Source organism: Denticeps clupeoides, chromosome 6 (genome assembly GCF_900700375.1).
Source record: "Denticeps clupeoides chromosome 6, fDenClu1.1, whole genome shotgun sequence".
In the NCBI taxonomy this organism is placed as follows: Eukaryota; Metazoa; Chordata; class Actinopteri; order Clupeiformes; family Denticipitidae; genus Denticeps; species Denticeps clupeoides.
The window spans coordinates 8,569,591-8,589,387 of NC_041712.1; the positions used below are offsets into that span (position 1 = coordinate 8,569,591).

Here is a 19,797-nt window from a genome sequence, read left to right on the forward strand (position 1 = left end):
ATCAGGTTGGATGGGAAGCGTTGGAGCAGCCATTTTATGATCTCTCCAGAGATGTTTAATCGGATTCAAGTCTGGGCTGTCCTGAAGAGTTGTCCTGAAGCTACTCCTTTGATGTCTTGGCTGTGTGCTTAGGGTTGGTTTTCTGCTGAAAGAGGAACCGTCGCCCCAGTCTGAGTTCAAGAGTTCTCTGGCACATGTTTTCATCCAGGATGTCTCTGTACATTGCTGCAGTCATCTTTACCCATATCCTGACTAGTCTCCCAGTTCCGGCAGCTGAAAAACATCCCCACAGTATGATGCTGCCACCACCATGCTTCACTGTAGGGATGGTATTGGCCTGGTGATGAGTGGTGTCTGGTTTCCTTGAAATGTGATGCCTGACATTCACACCAAAGATTTAAATTTTTGTTTCTCATATAACTTTGGTAACCTCAACACATATAAAATTCTGTACCCCCAGACCCCAGGTTGGGAACCACTGCAGAAGAGCCTCTTTAAAGTCGGTCACTGAAAAAAAATGGCCTTGCCATTTGTTTAAACATTCAGCCTGCAATTTCTTCCAAGCCAATTTCATTGACGGTAGTTGCTTAATGATTAAAAGTGCCAGAATGCAGACTTGAGCTCATGTGTGAGGAAAATGAAATAAATGTAAGCACCACTTCTCCATGCACAGTCAAGTAGAGCTGGTGCCCAGGACCGCGAATCGATGTAGGGTTCATTAACTGCAGCGCACAGATCCTGGTGGGCGGTAGGAGTCTCCGCAGAGGCGACTCACTGCAAACATTAACTGACCTTAATTAGTACTAATTATGAAAACAAAACAGGCCTGTTGTTGTAACCAGTTAATGCCCAAATGGGCAATTTCCTATCTGCTCACTAATCAGTCTCCAAAGCACAATATAATGAACCATGAATGTCATAACCCTTTTAATAATGTTGCAAGGGGAGAAGAGCCCTGCATTTGACTGGGAATTAATACTAAAAGTATTCATATTTTTACACTACACCATAGTTTAATTCATTAAAGGTGTCAGATGATAGATTTTTAAATGAAACATTTTTTTTTTAATACTTTTAAAGGGTTTTCAACTCATGATGAAATAAAGGTCAATGACAAAACGTGATCTTTTTTTGTAGAGATCCATTACACAACGTTCTGTAATAGATTTTGCTGATGAAGGAGGAAATGGATAGCTTTCGCTCAAATTTCAATGGCAGCTATTATAACTGAAAATCTGCAATGAGGTTTGTCTTGACCTGTCACTTCCTTTGGAATCCAGTGGAAAACTGTCTTCTAGTTCCGGTAGAACTGAATGTTTGGTAAGCCCTTTTAAAAACTGGCCCACATCCCTCCTGCCTCTCAATACCGTACATTTGGTTTTCACACTATTTGATGCGTGTCGTTGTCTTGCACTGATTTTATTGGCTTGTAGTAAATCGCACTGTCTATCTCCTGCGCTTTAGTTTATGTCTTGCACTTTTAAGTGTTGCACTAGTGTTACAGAGAATTCTATACACTTGCATTTGGCTGGGAAATAAGCCATTCATTCAATTCTATTCTATTCTTGGATAAAAAGCAAAAAGGTTTCTTTGGGGGGACCACACAGCCCTCCTTGTACGGAGGTAGTCTGACTGCCATTAGGTACCAAGATGAGATCCTCAGACCCCTTGTGAGACCATATGCTGGGGCGAACTCAACGGGGCACATGTCGGACACCATGTCTCACTCCATCCACCAAAGCCACGTTACACCACAGACTGTCCAAGAGGATGCCTCAGGAGACCATCCACCACCTCATCAGGAGCATGTCCAGGCATTGTAGGGAGGTCATACAAAGCAAAAGATAAAGTGATTGTTACTTGTGATACACAGCAGCACAGCACATGGAGCACACAGAGAAATTTGTCCTCTGCATTTAACCCCTCACCCTGAGTGAGCAGTGGGCAGCCATGACAGGCGCCCAGGGAGCAGTGTGTGGGGATGATGCTTTGCTCAGTGGCACCTCAGTGGCACCTTGGCGGATCGGGATTTGAACCGACAACCTTCGCTTCCTTAACCGCTAGGCCACCACTGCCCACTACACACTACTACTACACACACTACTACTGACTACACACACACTACTGAGCCTCATTTTACTCATTTTAAAGACATCAATGCTGGATCAGCCTGTAGTGTGTTTTTCCACTTTAATTTTGAGAAGGGCTCCAAATCCAGACCTCCATGGGTTGATAAATTTAATTTCCATCAATAATGTTTGTGTGATTTTGTTGCTAACACATTCAACAAAGTATTTAATAAGAATATTTCATTCATTCAATTCTAGGATGTTTGCTTTATTTTTTGAGCAGTGTATTTTAAATGTGGTAAAGGTTTTTTTTATGTAGCTTCCATGGAAATGTGTTGTATATATTTTCTTGAATACTTTTTTTGAAATACAGACAACGGACCAAATAATATGCAATGAACTGTGCTAACAGCTTTCAGAAAAACTCAATTTATATGCTTCCTAATACATTAGCTGGAGCCCAGAACTTCATGGTTAATATGCTAATGCCATTGAAATAGTCGCTTGACCTGATGCCTCGAAGAATGATGTGGAGCGCTGCCAGCAGGCCACACAAAGGAGCTGTCTGTACCGTCTGCACTGCCGAAATGAATAATTTTTTGTGGATTTCCCTCTTTAATCTTCACCTTCATTTCCCCCCCTGCTTTGGTCAGCACAAATTCCCACCCAATGCATAAGAGTCAGTCAGTCGGATTAAGTAATTGACTTTCCAGAAGGGACTGTGGGTTTAAATGGAGTGGGCTTGAAGAAAGTTGGACTGGTTCCTCACAAAATGACTGAGCCCTGCTTTCAATTTTTTTGTTTGCACGTCCCTTTACTGCACTGTAAAATGAATAATGATTTTAATCGAAATTTAAAGTGATTCTCACATTTTCCCCCTTTGCAAACACTGTTTTTCTACTGGCACCAGGCACAGCACGAAGCATGGGGCTTGGGCACTATTGTAAGGTAAGTCGTCCTCAGGATTCCTCATTCCTACGTATCACAGCTGCATTCCTGCTTACAAGATACACGCTGTATTACTAACTGCCACTCTCTCTTTAAAATCTGTTTTTGCAATAATATCCAGTGTTCTTTGTTCCATGTGTTGCACACCTTTTTCATTCTTTTGGAAATGAACATGGTGGTTGCGTCATAGTCTTTGCAAGCTATAGGGGTCAAGGCCTTGCCTATCATTCGCCCTGCTTTAATTATTCATTCAAGTCAATCCGCATTAACTGGTTACGGCTGAGATTGGGTGAAACACTGTCATCCCTTCCTCAGACGGTCCTGGAGTCTGGACCGGTGGAATGTCTTGACGTTAATTCTAAATAGCATCTGATATCCTGAACACCAGTAACTGGCAGGCTAACGACGGAGATCTCCTTCTGACTGGAATATCTGTGCTCCCCCTGTTTAGATCACCTTAAAGGTTGGTGTTTCATTAAACGGATCAGTTTTCAAAAACAAACATAGGACAATTATAGTATCTGTAGTACCAGAAGAGCATGAAGCCATGATTAAAATGCCAATTCTGAATTCATGACTCTTCATGAATATTTACATTGAAGATATATGTCACCAGAGGTGGAAAGTTCAGGGTTAGAAAGTAATCCATACTAGTGCCACCCAGGTGGTGAAATTTGATATCAGCAAACTAATGACCAACTAATAAAGATCTTGAGTGTGTTTGTGAGTTCAGTCTGGTGTGGTCCAGGAACAGGTTTTAAAAGCCATCGTCTAACCTTTTACTCAAATTAACACATTATTTTGTGTTAAACGTAAATGTGTCTTCTTCTGCACCAAATGTGGCATGGTAGTGTGGCGACTTTTACTTTCTGCTCCTGCTTTTCCACCAGACATCAATTATGTATTCCACTAGACTGCTTTCCAAAAATCTCTCCTTGGACAGTGTCAGCCTCAGGTCTCTGGAAGATCAACAGAGGTCCACTTGAGTCCTGCAACGGGCACGGATGCTCGTTTGACCTTGCAGAAAAAAAACCCATGCCACATCGTCTGGAGTCCATTAATTAAAATGGGTAAATGAAGCAGCGTAATTTATAGGGCATGGGAGTGACTGCGCTCCTTCGCTGCTGATGAGATTAATCCCGCTCCTGCTATAATTATGGCCGAGATTTGTCTTCAGTTCTTGTCATGGTACTTTTATTAGCAACAAAACCCTCTCATGTGGCCATCCGTTAAGTGAAAAGATAGCCTTTTTTGACAAATAATGATTTAAAAATCCCCCAATGCCATGGGGCATGTCCTGCCCCCCGTAAAAGATGAATAATAATACATTATGGTGCATTGGCCTGAAGCAATGGCCAGGGTCATGCTACATGTGATAAAAACTTTCATCTCTAGTTCTGACATACGACGTATAAAACATCAGACTTGAGTTGGAAAAGAGATGGAAAAAAAGATGAGGATTTGCACAGTTTTATTAAATAGCATTGCAAATCATTATAGTTAAAAAAAACTCAGTTGTAATTATGCTCTAGATTACATTATAGTTTCACAAATATCATAATGTGATTTTGTGCATTTACAACACAATGCCAAGGCATAGATGACAGAAACACAGACATCTGTGACTTTGGTCTCAGACTAGAGACTGTCCCTCTTATTCCCAGACATGCTTTCTTAAATACAATTTCAGATTTTATTAAAAGTTCCTTCAGATTTTGTGAATATTTGGCACAGTTTTAAAGATTTTTAATAACCCCGCCCCGGTCCATCTTGCTCTTGCTGTTCCTCAAACACACACACACACACACACACACACACTACACATATATACACTTCTTGAAGAATCTCTGTTATTATCAATTATATCTACACATTGTTCTAGAACTCTAGAGTCTGGGCTCATATGTCCTGGGATAAGTGGTGCCTTCTTATTATGATCATGGTTTACCATGTATGTCTATGGTATAAACTCTACTTATTACATGCTCTGATCGTTTGAATCATCACACGGCTTTACAGTTTGCCATTACATTTTCACCCCGGCTAATCCAAACAGCACCTCTATCACTTTTTTAGACAGTTTGTCTTATTTACACCTATAAAATTGAGTTCTGAGTTTTGAATGGATACTTTTCTAAATTCCACACTGAACCGAGGACCTCTAGACCCCATAACACTATTAGGACCAATTCCATTACATGTTAGTTACTGAAGAATACAGAGGAACTGGGTTGGTTTGGAGTTCTGGAGAGCCTCAGACAGCCACGTTAGCCAGCCTGGGGTCCGAATCCTGCTCGTATCTGTAATGGTAGACCTCCATCTGGTCGCGGCAAGCTTCCCGAATGTTGTTGAGCCACCGCTTGATCCCCCCTCGGTTTAAATAGAGCACCATGAGGAACACCACCCCGATGAGCGCCAGCACGATGCCCAGGAAGACGTAGGACACGGCCTCCAGCTCCGCGCTGGCGCACTCCACGTCCTCCCGCCGAAGCTTCTCCACCTGCTGCCCCCGTCTCTCGTCCGGCTGGGCGCAGAGGAGGCGGTGCATGTCCGGGCATTGCTGCGAGGAGTTCTTCAGCCAGTGGTAGAACGCCTGGAGCTCGCAGGCGCACCGGAACGGGTTGAGGGCCAGGTAGACGCGCAGGCTCCGGAACTCGCCCAAGCTGGTCACGTTCTCGCCGGCCACGGTCTCCAGCGAGTTGTTGGTCAGCACCAGGGCGTGGAGGTTGAGGGTCTCGAAGCTGGCCAGGGGGATGGTCTTCAGCCGGTTCCCGGACAGCTCCAGCCGGAGGAGGTTGCGCAAGCTGTCCGAGGCGAGCGCGCCGGGCAGCTCGGCGGCGGCCGACGCGCCCAGCGTGCCGTTCAGGTACAAGTAGCGCAGTTCGCGCAGGCCGTGGAACGCGTCCGCGGACACGGAGCGCAGCCGGTTGTAGCTCAGGTCCAGCAGCTCGAGGCGCGGGAGCCCCAGGAAGGCGTGCGCCCCGATCGCCCGGATGCCGTTGCGCGACAGGAGCAGAGAGACCAGCTCCAGCTCGGTCCCGTTGGAGCAGAACGCGCCCGCGGGTAGAGCCGACACGTTGCCCCCGCGCGCGTCCAGGGTGCTCGCCCAAACGGGCACGTCGACGGGCACGTCGCCGTCCCGCCACTCCGGGCAGGACACGGTGGCGCTGTCCTCTGCGCACGTGCAGGACCTCGGACAGCTCCCCGCGCCGGAGCCCGGCAGCGCCAAGGCGACGATTACGCACAGAGGAAAGCTGCCTCCCCAGCCCATTTTCCCGAGGTGAGAGCAGGAGAATCAGAGGCTGGCGCCCACCTCTCCCCGCCCGTCCGTGCAGAGATGTGAAGAGGAGACGGCGCGCTCCTCATGCTCTCCGCTCAGGGGACCCCACCGGACACCCGTCTACACACACAGGGTGCAACATTAAACCTGCGGGTACTAAACTGTTCCTTTCAGTTGGTTGTACCTCCAAAGGATCAGGACGGATCATTTGTGAGCACCGCTCATACTGCAGCACAGCACACGTGACACAACGAAATGCGTCCTCTGCCTTTCACCATCACCCTTGTTGAGCAGTGGGCAGCCCTGACAGTGTGGAGCAGTGTGTGGGGACTGTGCTTTGCTCAGTGGCACCTTGTCGGATCGGGATTTGAACCGGCGACCTTCTGATTACAGGGTCGCTTCCCTATGTTGTACCTTTAGAGGTACATGATTCGGGAAAGTACATATTTGTACCCATGAGCCTGTACCACATGAAAATAATCCCAATGAACCCCAATGTACCAACAAAAATGCTTGTAAATTGCTAGAACGGCTAGTGGATGAGACCAATTTTTCCAAAACTGGCTGATGAACACAACAAAGGACAAAAGGACATATTTATCTGAAAATATGACAGAAAAAAAAACACACAGACAGACAGCCACAGCAGCATGTAGCTCAGTGGACTGAGACTCTGTGCCTGTGAGTTGAAGGTTGCCGGTTCGAGCCCAGCCTCCCCACATCTGTGGCTCCTTACGCAAGGTTTATAACCCCCAGCTCCCTACCCATTGCAGACCACTACATCATACTTATATGTAAATGTCATGACAGGTACACAATTGTGCCTTAAATGGTACAGAGGACTGAGGTACAAAAAAGTGCCTGCGAGGACAGGTCCATTACTGTTCTTCCGAAGGGTGCTGCCCCTGCGAGTATTTGTACCCATGTAGGTACACAGTGATACGTCCATTTCTCTGCGTGTACTGAAGCTCGACCTTTCCGCCCAGCAGAGGATAGATGTCAGAGTGACAGTGAGCCAGGGCGACTATTTGTTTGCTTGCGCAGTTATGCAACACATGGGACGCATGGGTTCCGAATGTGCAATAAAAAATGTTGCGTTCAGGTCAAGAATGAATAAAAAGTGAACCCCAAATATTTATTAAACGAAGACTGAGAATGTTTTTTTTTTTATGTTAGATGGATATAAGAATCTGAGACACATGCAGGTAAAACCTGTCAATTAATGGTGCAATTGCATGCAAATGTTTGGGCTAAAGAAGGCACGTTCCTTTAATTCTGTTTCGATCATATGCAGGCTAAAACAACCCACCCAAAGAATGAAAATGGACAGAAGCCAAAGATGGCATACCAGTCATGGTAAGGACTATGTATCACACATTGGGAACACTTTTTGTTCAGAGCTAAGTGTCTTTCGGTTCTTAGCTGCAGAATCTTTGCTCATTTGTCCTCAGGAAATGCCTCTAATTCCACTTCGTTCATCCTGCATGCACTATTGTCTTTAGATTTATCCTCAGATTTTTAAGGATGTCAGGGAATTGTGAATGCGATGGCCAAACCATCGGCTTGTGTGTCTTGAAATACATCATTTTTTCCTCCAAAAATATCTTTCCGCATTATTGTCAAAAAAAGTTCTTGTTTTGAACTGATCAGTTGACTGGGCTTTTTCTCCTCTAATACACAGTGGCCTGTTCAGAGGTTCAGGTGCAGACGTCAGATGCTGAATTTTGGGACTGGGTCACAGAAAAGGTTTTCTTCTGCTGACTCTACCATGAAGGTCACATTTGCCCAGGTGTCACTGCACAGTAGAGTCTCCAGAGTCCGAGGCAACGCAGATGAAACAGAATTGTCCGTGATACGAGTGAACCCAATTGCAGAAAATACGCAAAAAAAAAAACTGGTGTGTATCGCAATTTTTTTCTAAGGCAGCAAACACTGCGATTTCAACCAGTTGGAAGAGGCGCATTGAACAAAAGCAACAGAGAGAATGATGGGGCTTACTTGCTTACTTGATTAAAATTTGATCAATTAGACATTTTTTCAGCCAGAGTGCACACATTTTTGTGTCTCTGTATATTCCAGCGTAGTATGTGGATGTTCCGCAAAGTGGAATTTGACAAAGGATCTGACATTGCATGCGTCACAAATCTACCACGATCTAGTGCAGTGTCTGAAGCAGTCACACTTTTGCATGGCAGCCCAGCTCAGCCCAGCAGACTGTGGAGGTGTGTGCTGTGTCAGTGAATTCTAAACCCCTCATCAGCTGCACATTCGTTTCCTTATCACTCACACTTTCATTACGACAAAGCAAATTTACACAACCATGGATTTGTATAAGCTTGCTTGCAGTGCTGCCACAGATTTGTCAGGGTGTAAAAATCCCACAAAAATAATTGTAAGATGTACAAAAGTGTAGTTGTTGCAGATCAGTGGTTCCCAACCTGGGGTCCACGACCCCCTTGGGGGGAGGGGGGGGGGGGCGCCAGAGATTGCAGGGTGTGTGTGTGTGTGTGTGTGTGTGTGTGTGTGTGTGAGTGCAGAATTATAGCTGAGGTTACCCGATCCAGGCCAGGTTGGGTTCAAACTAATTTCTATCATGTTAGCCAGGCTTGGGTTCAGTTTATAGTACTGGTCAGGACGAAGTTCGGCGGATGCAGACGCGGACATAGGGTGAGAGGAGGCAGCGTTCGTGGGCGTGGGAGAGGCGGTGCGTAGATGGCGGGGAAACAATGGACAGGTGTAGTCAGGAAGCAAGAGTTAGGCAACAGCGTGGGGACTTTGCCCGAATCGGTGGGCAGAAACATACAAAGGGCGATCCAGAAAGCGTTAGTCAGGTGCATGAAGAGAATAAGAACAAAAATCCACATATGCTGTTTATTTGTTTTGCAAATAAAAGATTTTAATTAATCTTTTTTAAATTATTCTTTTAATGTGTGTATGGGCCACCAATTGGGAATTGGAGTTGTGGGGTCCTGGCTTCTATTAGACACAGGCAGGGGGGCTTCGGGGAAAAAGGCTTGGAACCACTGGCCTAGATAATGTGCAAAATCAACAAATGCATAAAACACTACAGGGGGGATAATATAGAGATCGTGTTTACAGTATTGGCATTCATGTACATTGCAGACAGCATTGAATGTTGTTCACAAAGTTTGCACTTCAGGAAATGTCATTTTACCATGTGTGTTTGTGTGTGTGTCTACAGTCTGTTATCTAAGCCTGCTAGACAGGCATGCAATATGATCATAGCGGTGAAGACCTCATGTCCTCAGGGTTTACTGTTACTTAACCCTACTCCCACCCCTCTCACACACATACACATATACACACCATGCACACCACACAGGCACTCAAAGTCAGATCAATCTTTTAAACAGGTCTTTTGTACAGGACAGGAAGGAGAGGCAGGGATGCGTCTGTAGATGAAAAGACAAGGATAGTAGTCATATGACTCCCATCCTCCGAGACTTCATATTAGACCATCAGTCATTCCATCCATGTTCAGCAGTCAACAAGGTTAATTCAATTTCATCCCACTTTTCAATACACAAGTGCACACATACACATCAAATGAAGTGGCAATGGGGATCAAAAGGATTACAGCTGGAGTAAAAGCAACAGGTACAAAGAATGCGATTACGTGAAGTGTCATAATATGACGTCCCCTCAGGACCCGGGCAGGAAGCCAGCGCTCATTAACTGTGTGCCGCATCTCTGTTACTGTTTCATTCAATTAGGCCTCAGCATTGCGTGAGACCCACCTCAGGACTGTCACTCTTAAATGGGACCATTCAGTGCACCGGGCCATGCCTGCTGGATGCTGGTCTCATTGGCAATGTTTTGGCAGAGTGATGTTATTCTGTGCCCCGCCCCCTCCCCCTGGCTGTACGTGTTTTTGGGTTAGTAGCCCACTAATGATTCTCTGAGATCTGACAAAGCAGGACACACTGCATCACTGGATATCAGTCATTAGATAGGTATGGGTTGACAGTCTTTTTGGCAGGTGTGTGTTTCCTGTGTTCCAGTTGGCAGGTTCTGACAGGTGAGTGTGTGAATCGGTGGGAAGTGTGTGTCAGTATGTGTTCATTTGGCAGAGTGGACAGCTGGAGTACATGTGATACTTCCTGATCTCCTTAGAAATCGCATTCACTATGTAACAAATAAGCATGTGTCTAACAACACCAACACCAGCAAAACTTCTGGGGACAATACTCATACAATACAAAAACAGAACAAGACAAAACTGATGGCTTGTGTCTATGTTAAACTTTTTTATTCCTCAGCAAACTACTATCACATTTGAACAATAATTATGTCATCCATAAAAAAAAACAAAAAAAAAACAGGGTCGTACGGTGGGCTGGGGGTTAAAGACATGGACTCACACCTCAAAGGTTGTGTGTAGGACTCCCTGTGTGTGTGGCAAGTGTCTATGGAAAACGAGCTACTGAGTGGGAAAAAATAATACATAATAATACATAATAATTGTACACATCTAACTAAATTATACCAGTGTGTACGCACTATTCCAAAATATAATAAATGCCGTCAACAGTTGTAACAGGATGAAATAGGAGATAGGAGAGTTTGGAGAAAGTGTGTTGGGGTGGAATTCAACAGAACGATTGCCATAGACAGGCAGTTCTGTTTAAGTAGGTCCCTTATTTTCTCCAGACCTGTGGACGCACAGATAGAAAAAAAATTAATGTGACGGATGAAAAGAAAACATAAAAAGAAAGATGCTTGTTGAGTACTGTGCGCAGATGTACAGGGCGAGCACTCGCATCTACATAATGTATTTTTTATTTATACACTTTGAAGGACACTCATTGTTGGTGGCAATACCCACAGGAGCCTTCGTCCTTGTGCTAGAGTGGGTGTGTGGGCGAAGGCAGGCGCGTCAAAAGCAAAGATTAGTTACCCTTTGACAGAGGCCCACATTCACAAGCACTGATGCATGTGTTTGCATGCGCGTTTGCCAGAGGATGCGGTAACAATGGGTCACTGGACAGACCCGACCCAGGGCCTGAATGCAACGCTCTGCTGGTGTGGCCAGATAAGCAAAGTGCTGTGATAAACAAGTTTATTCTTCTTATTATTATCATTTCCTGCCATGCGGGAGGGGTTGTGATGGATGTGATGGGAAGGCCGGCACCTCTGCACCGGGACGGCAGCAGTGCAGAGTGCGGGCAGATGCCTCGTCTGCGGCAGGATTTATGGTGTGTGGATAATCCAAGCCTGTTGTTGTCATATTATTACCGCTCGGCTGGCGCCGAGTTGACATTGAACCCTGAAAATTGATTTAACTGAGGAAGTCCGCGGGGAGAGTGGCTTGGTGTGGTCAGCCCTCTCCACAATTAAACCAGAGCGGTCTTCTCCTGCGCTCATCCTCCACTCTCTCTATCTCGCTCTCTCTCTGCTGTTTGTGGTCTTTGGCTCCGTCCGGTTTCCCTGATTGCATCATTCCACACAGCGCAAAACAAATCATAGCCCTGTGTAAGCCTAATGAATTTTTATCATTTGCACAATGAACAAGACAAAAAAATGATTTAAACATGTGTCCCTATAAGTCGTAAATCTGTGAGCATGGCAGCGTATTTATTACTCCACAAACTGCACGTGCTTTTGGAATCTTTCTCCGTACAGAAGCATGTAACTTCTGGCTTGTAGCGAATGCACCTAGTGGCACTTTGAAAGTAGGGCCCAAAGAGAGGCTGCTTCTGGATGAGAAAGAGACGAAACCCCGGCTATACAGTACTTGTCCAGCAGCTCTTGCGCAGAGACGATGCACGTGTCCACTCCTCTGCCATGTTTCATTTCCTCAGCTATGCGTTGCAATTCAGTGTCAGCAATACGTGGCCAGCTGATTTCACACAGTGCCAATGGCAAGCAGTAAATTGTCCAGTTGTGTGTGTATAAGAGCTTCTGCTGTATATCAACAGAAAATGGTGTGTTGGGGGGTGTGGGGGCTGTGCTTTGAAAGTTATCCGTAGAAGTCATGTGTGAGTCAGGTTCGGAACTTGTGAATCTGCCCAGTGGGGCAATTTGTTTAGCATCAGGGAATGAAGGGTGTCCCCGGGGTCAGGGATTTGCGGGTAAATGCTGCAGTGGCACCCCTCCCTCAATCATCTGCCTTGTCCTTCACAGCTGTCTCTGAGGCCAGGGTGAGGAGTTGAAGGACTCCTGGCAGTGAGACTAATCCGACATACACGCACACACACTCTGCTCCACGTGGATGCTCTGTGGAGACAAGTGCTCATTTATCAGCTTGTAAAAAAAAAACAAGACACCTGTCTCTCAAGACAAACTGCACCACAGCATCACAATAGGGCACGTCTGTCAGAGCAGCGTGATGTTTTGTCCTCAATGCTGAGCTCTAGAGCTATTTTATCCCGTCTTAAACCTCACAACCCCTTAGGACTACTTGATCCAGTAACCAGAGAACAGAAGAGTCATACATGCCTGCAATCTAATCTCTCTGAAAATCAATACACTTTGAAAATCATCGGGATGAAATAAGTTGTTTAGAGGTAAATGGAATTTTGGGGTCAACCTTGAGAAGCAAACCGAGGAAATAACGGAATTTAGCACCCGAAACGTTTGTAAGGTGTGAAATGTCATACTGCTTCCCAAAGCAATTCTCCCAGTTCACAGCTGCAACTTACCTTACCTGTGAAGCTTGCTTAAAGGGCCAGCGGAGCCCTCTGCAGAGTAAAGGAGGTGGCGTGCCTTAAACACTACTCCTCGCCCAATGAATTAGTGATGCCGGTGGAGTCCTCCACTGCCTGCTTTGCATGTCTAATGTGCCCCGTGGGACATTTTGTAATGGATATATATATAAAAATGGTGTCACTTGTCGATGGGCCATCAATTAGTCATTCAGTGTTGTAATTGAGTGGGGCAGAGTAGCTGGCGTGGCGTTCCAGAATGGCAAAAAGCTTTTTGTGTGACTTGCGGTCAAAAGGCTCTTCAGCGCTCTGCTTCCAGAGCATGCATTGTCCTGACCACAGTACTGAACGCTGTATGCTTGCTGACTGGGACACTGTGTCACTGTTCATTGGTCATTAAGTGTGTGAAATGTGCTTGCATTCTGTGATTTTGCAGTCATTAATAAAAACATTAAAATTCTTTTTTTATTTGAATGAAAAGGGTTCTAATAATGAATAATGTATTTTACCATGTTAGTCATATTTCCTTTGAATCTGGAAAAAATTGGTATCCTGGTATACAATGACCAACGATCAGAGGTGACCCAAAGTCACAACAAATCACATCAGGGCTTTTTTTAATACAATTCCCTTTGAAAGCATCCTCCTTAGCAGAGCTCGGGTGATCTCTGTGGATGTGTTCTTTGGAACTGACACTACCTGTGTGGTGCAGGGCAAGTACTGTGTTGCCCTGCTGACACCATATGTCAGTGTGTCCATTATGATGCCGGTGGCAGGTCCACCCTGTAAATACAATACAAGAATATCGCAATTAAAAAAACCTGATGAGTTATTATTTATTTCAGTTTAACAGTGTAGGAAATACAACAGTTTGTACATGTGCATGTCACTTTTAAGGGACCAAAGGTAATGGGACAAATTAAAAATCATAAATTTATCATTCACTTTTTAATACTTTGTTGCAAATCCTTTGCAGTCCATTACCACCTGAAGTCTGGAATGCATAGACAACACCAGTCGTTGGGTTACATTCCTGGTGATGCTCTGCCAGGCCTCGACTGTCTTTAATTCCTGTTTGTTCTTGGGGAACAGTTTGGTCTTCGGCAAGTGAAGTACAGGCTCAATAGGATCTCTCTGTTGCTGAAAATCATGAAATAGTTGAATGCCTTGAACAAGGTATGAAAACGTAAGCGTTATCATCATGCTAAGAGATTAGTGGCTGATTTAAAGCACACACAGGTTTGCGCAGATAAAGGTACACTGAGGAAGGTTTCTGAAAGACAAATACATCAGATTAGGAGAGCAGCTGCTACAGTGCCATTACAAAGCAGCAAACATCTGCCAGTGTATAACTGCAAGCCTCTGGAGGATCCTACACCTTGACGTTCGTTCATAAACCATCTATTCAGTTACCATTAAGCATAGCTCACAAGCAGAAGTGGTTATAGTGGGCCCAGAAATACACAAAGACTCATTTTCTCACTGATGAGTACCGTGCAACCATAAATGAAGTGGTGGATAGTTGGTGGATGGCCACAATGTCCCAACAAGGTTGAAGGCGTGGAAATGACCTCCAAAAAGTATGTGTTCCTGATAGAGGACTTTCTTCCTTGGTACATAAAGAACAACTGTGATTTCTAGGAGCTGTTTCTCACTAGTACCCAAAGATTTCTGGGATTGGCTCCAGCTTCTTTGTGACCCTGACATGGACAGTGGTTTTAGAAAATGGATGAATAGAAGCTGTCAGTACAGGGAAGCCTCATCATGAATCAATTAAGCCGGCTGTAATTTCGCTGTCGACTTCCCATACAAATGGTGCCATAAACAAGACCCTGAACACCTGGTGGTGCTATCCAGTGCCAGTATTGTGTAACTATAAAACAACCTAGAACTTGACAAAGGGAAAGTACAAAGTTAAAATGTAAAAAAAATTCAATGTGGACTTTCAAAGTTTTTGAAAGTGCGAGCACACCTAATAAATTTACGGAGTCACCTGTGCTCTTTAATGGAGGCTGAGGAATAATTAACAGCCATGTTACCAGCTTCTTCTCCTTTCAACTGCTCCCCTAATGGTCACCAGAGCGGTTCTTTTTTCAGTTCTTCCAGCCTCCTTTCGGCTTTCGGTACTGTTTACCCTCTGTGTCTGGTTCCCTGGTATGGAAATTTCTGCATATTGATTTGGCAGTAGTTGTACACTGCACACACCCTCCGGATTCACCCATTCTTGCGAATGGCACACAGAAATATACTGGCTTGGGCATCCCCAGTGGTTGCAGTGTAAAATTACATAACACCACAACAAAAAGGTCTTGTATCACAAATGCATAAAAAGGGAGTGTAGTGAAATATGAACCATCATGAAAACTAATGAAAATATAGGGGTTTATAGGGGATTATAGGGGATAGAGGGGTTCAATCTATACATTCTATAAAATAAAAACACAAGAGTATTTTAAAATCATAGTTATAATAAGAGCAAAGTAAAATGATTTAATTTTCTTTTTTTTCATTTCAGGTATTAGTCTCAAAATAATATTGTAAGGGAAACCAGCACCGGCATGAAAATCTAAAATATCCAATTGACTTTTGAGATACGCCAAGTATCCTGTCTCACTGTGTCTCATAGTGCTTCCTTTCACTTGAAACCCTCATAGTGGAGCATAATTACCTCCAACTCAGGACATAAATCTCTCTCTCTATCTTTGAAATGAGGAGACTGGGCAGTGGACCTTGCTTTCTGCTGTAGGTAGTGGACCTTGTGGACTTTGATGGTTTCACTCTGACTGAATTATTTAATATTTATTATTTACAGTTTCTCCTTCTCCCAGATTCTTTCTGTACGTCAAGAAAACACACTTGATGTGAGCAAAAATCCGTGACTGGACATTTCAGACCACCATTCTTTGATTAATTATTGACAACTCTCACACATGCTGTTTTGTCATTCAGGATGATTTAGCCCATTAATGCCACGTGCACAAACATCAGGATTTCTTTCTTTTCATTTATTCAAAAAACCCAAGAACACATTTGATCTTACACCAGCAAACATGCCCCACGCTTAGCAGCCATGCTATATAAGAAACAAATGTTTTTTTTTCCACACCCAGTTATCCAGGTCAGGGTCGCAGTGACGCATGAGCCAATCCCAGAAGTTTCCAGGTGGCGGGCAGGAGAAAAGTGTGCCAGACCATTTCAGGGTGAAAACACATGGGCAATTCAACATTTCCAATTCACACGACCTTCATGTTGTTGAACTATGGGAGAGAAGTGGAACACCCGCAGGAAACATTCACCAACACATGCAGAACATATGAAGGTCTCAGTGTTGTCCTCCCAACCAACAAAATTCCAGAGTAAAAAAATTTTTTTTTCTACTGTCCACTAAAACATAACTTGACCCAATGCACTTAAACACACCTGCACACACCCTCCAGCACTCTGCTCTTAGAAGGTACTATTAAAGATTCACGGTTCAAGGACAGGCCCTCAATTAGTGAGCTTGCTTCATATATTACAGTAATGGGCCCGACAGGGAGAGGAGCTTAGTCTTTTATTCAGTTTATGTTATGGAGGTTAAGGCCAATCCATCATGGATCATGCGCCGTGGAAAATGGACACCTTGGATGATTGATTTAGTCAACATCAAACTGGGGCAACTGGGAGTGGTGGCCTAGCAGGTAAGGAAGCAGACCCATAATCGGAAGGTTGCCGGTTCACTCTTTCTGTTGTCTGAGCCAGCCAAAGTGCCACTGAGCAGAGTGCACTGAACTGAAGTGATTGTCATTGTAATACACAGCACAGCGCAAGGGACACAACAAAATGTCACCCTTAGTGAGCCATGAACAAAGCAGACGTGTTGGCAGTGTTTGCTCAGTGGCACCTCAGTGGAACATTGGCAGCACAGGATTTGAACCGGCAACCTTCTGATTGCGGGGCCACCACTGCCCTATCATGACTGCTCACTAAGGGTGATGGGTTAAATGCAGAGGACACATTTCCTGCTTTGCTTGCTGTGCTTCACAGTTACAATCACTTCACTTTCACTAATAAAGATGATCTGGGGTGTGTTTGACCCAAGAGCTTTTGACCTGCTCAGCGCAATAACCCAGATCTTAGAGTGTATTTACTGTGTTCTATGTTCATTTGTAAACTTTTCACTAGATGGAGGTACTAGATGGTGGTTGGGGATGGTTTCCAATAATTCATATACAAGGCGACGTCTGTAGCAAAAATATTCTCTTTCCAGTTCTTACAACAGACAAGTCCAGGAGGCTCTTTGTCTTAATCCTAGCATGTCGTGTGCACTGTGCCCTGAATCCGGTCTGTTCAGCACATATATTTTAAGATGCAGGGTGCCTCGGCACAAGGGAGATGTGTCTATGCATGGAAAATAACTTGCAGGTTGTTCTGTTGCTGACGTAGGCCAATCTGCATGCAGGCGGTCAACAGGCAGTTTTGTTTCTGAACACCTTATACAAACGACTGTGGAAAATAAGTGTGAAGACTGTGTGGCTTGATTACACACTTAGAATGATCCCACCAAATCTTTATTACCATAAGAACTACATCACCATCATTATTACACATGCTGGGCAGCTCACAGTGGGACACTTTCATTAGAGGCAGCTCCTCTGTTGAGTGGGACACCAGTCACTTTCTCCTTGCCTGGCTCAATAATTATGCTAGTTAGAAAGACATATTGCTAATTTGCAAAAATGGGAGAAACTGCAGATTGAGAGAAATTTGATTAATTATCCTATGATGCCAAATAAAATTTTGGCTCTGGTGGTTCAAACATGTATGCTTGTATTGGTCCAATAAAGCTGCTAGATGAAACATCAATTATTCAAAAATGGATGCTCAAAAATTAGCAAAAAACATAGAATTTCCTTGCAATTTAGAGTTGCTGGCCCATAACTATCCTCCTTATGCAGCACAAAACCGCTTTTGATTGCATTTTGTATCACATCATTTGATCAGACCCAGATCGATAGCAGCCAGCAGCCTCCAGGCTGAGGTCTTGATCAGACTGAAGTTCAGACTGTAGGCTAACCTCTTCCATCCTGCTCTGTGTGACCTTGGCTCCAACCTTCACAGTCACAGTAAGAGTTGATTGACGGGCCTGCGCAGTGGAGAGTGGAGAACATCTCCGTCATTCCCTCCTGCTGCTCTGATGACAGAGGCGGTGACATCAGCAGAAAAGAAAAAACCCTGACACTTCTCTTTCGCCGATTTTAAGTCACTATCTGTCAAACCACTGTACTTATCACAAGCAGCTTAGAAGTGGTCAGGGCATGTGGATCAGGGGATAGAGGTCTTATATACACGGGATTTGTATAAATCCAGTGCGACCTGAAGACATTCAAAACTACCATCATAAATAGCTTATTTGAAAAACACATTGGTCCAAGCTTTCCCCTTCCAATACATCTTACATTTGCAATCTAGACAAAAAATGCAATGGCAGTAGATGGTTTTGAGCTACGAAAGGGCATATGCAACATATTAAATAAACACCATCTTTGTATTTTATTCAGCCCTAACACTGAACATCAGCATCCAGCTGCATACATTTAGCAACCAAAACCGCCCATTATCTAACACTTTCTGATAACAGTCCTGGGTTACCCTGTGGGATAAATCACATTTTTTGGAGTGCTAAAAAATTCAATTCAATAAACAAAAATCACTGCTTTGTGTTGTTTATGTCATGACAGGAACCTAGAACATTCAAATGACACAATGTGAAAGTGAGATTCTGTTCCTCTGCATAAGCTGAGCCATAGTAATTCTTATACAGTAAAAACAAAAAAAAACAAAAAGCCAGCTAACATCCTCATGTTCATCCTGGAATAACATTATGATGCTGCGCTGGTGATGTGTTGAGGTAGGAACAGGGCTTGTGTTATTCCGGGATGAACAGCAGTACGGGGATATCAGATTGTGCCTGTTCGGCAGGATTGCACGAATGGTTCCAGGAAAAGCCTGAATGAGATACTGGGTAGCTGAAGGGTTTGGTGAGTATGAGTGATTAAATCACGGCAGTGATTGTCTGGTGGTGTCGTGATGGGCCAAGTTGGAAATTGAATTAGGCTCATTACACATTAACTACTGCTACTATCTGCAGCATACAAGCAAAACCACAGGCCAGAATAAATCTACATTTCTTTTTAAAATATATTTGCTCAGCATCCATTTACAAATTTATTTCTTTGTCATGGAAGGTTGGAGCCAATTTCCCCACTCCACTGAGATCTGGGATTATATATAAATAATTATTATTACCCAGCAACTGTAAACTGCACATCCTTATACTAGCAGCATTTTAAAAAACTTGGTATCAATCATTTTAAACACTATTTCAATGCTAAACCTTGAAACTACACATAGTAAAAAATAAATAAAACTCCCAAGCTGTTAGGCTGCTTCTTTTTATTCATAGTTAATAAAATTTCCTTGTTATTGCTGTATTATTTAAAATCCTCACAGCTGTCAGGAGTGACGACAAGTAAACAGGGTGATGTTAAGCAGCATGGCTGTATCTGTGGTTTTCACAACCAGAGCTGGCACCGCCAGTGTAAACACAGATGAGACCACTGCCCTTTGGTAAATTGGTAAATTATGTGGGTACTGAACCAGCCTGGAAGGCAGAATCTAATGAGGAGACACACACACACACACACACACTAAGAGAGACTAACAGTAAAACAATATCCACAGGGTCTATTGTATCTGGCAAAAGCCATTACTATGAAATTCATGATTGCAACACAAAAAATATCAGTTTTCAAAACTCATAACTGAAAATCCTGAAAGAGGTAAATATCGCTTA

General features: G+C 44.0%; 1 protein-coding gene across 1 annotated transcript; it reads right to left on the reverse strand.

Annotated features, from left to right (window-relative positions):
- Positions 1 to 4,670: 4,670 nt before the first annotated feature.
- Positions 4,671 to 6,443, reverse strand: tpbgl (trophoblast glycoprotein like). Its single transcript, XM_028984351.1, has one exon. It carries the CDS (start codon positions 6,286 to 6,288, stop codon positions 5,272 to 5,274), a length of 1,017 nt encoding a protein of 338 aa, XP_028840184.1. The 5' UTR covers positions 6,289 to 6,443; the 3' UTR covers positions 4,671 to 5,271.
- Positions 6,444 to 19,797: the final 13,354 nt, after the last annotated feature.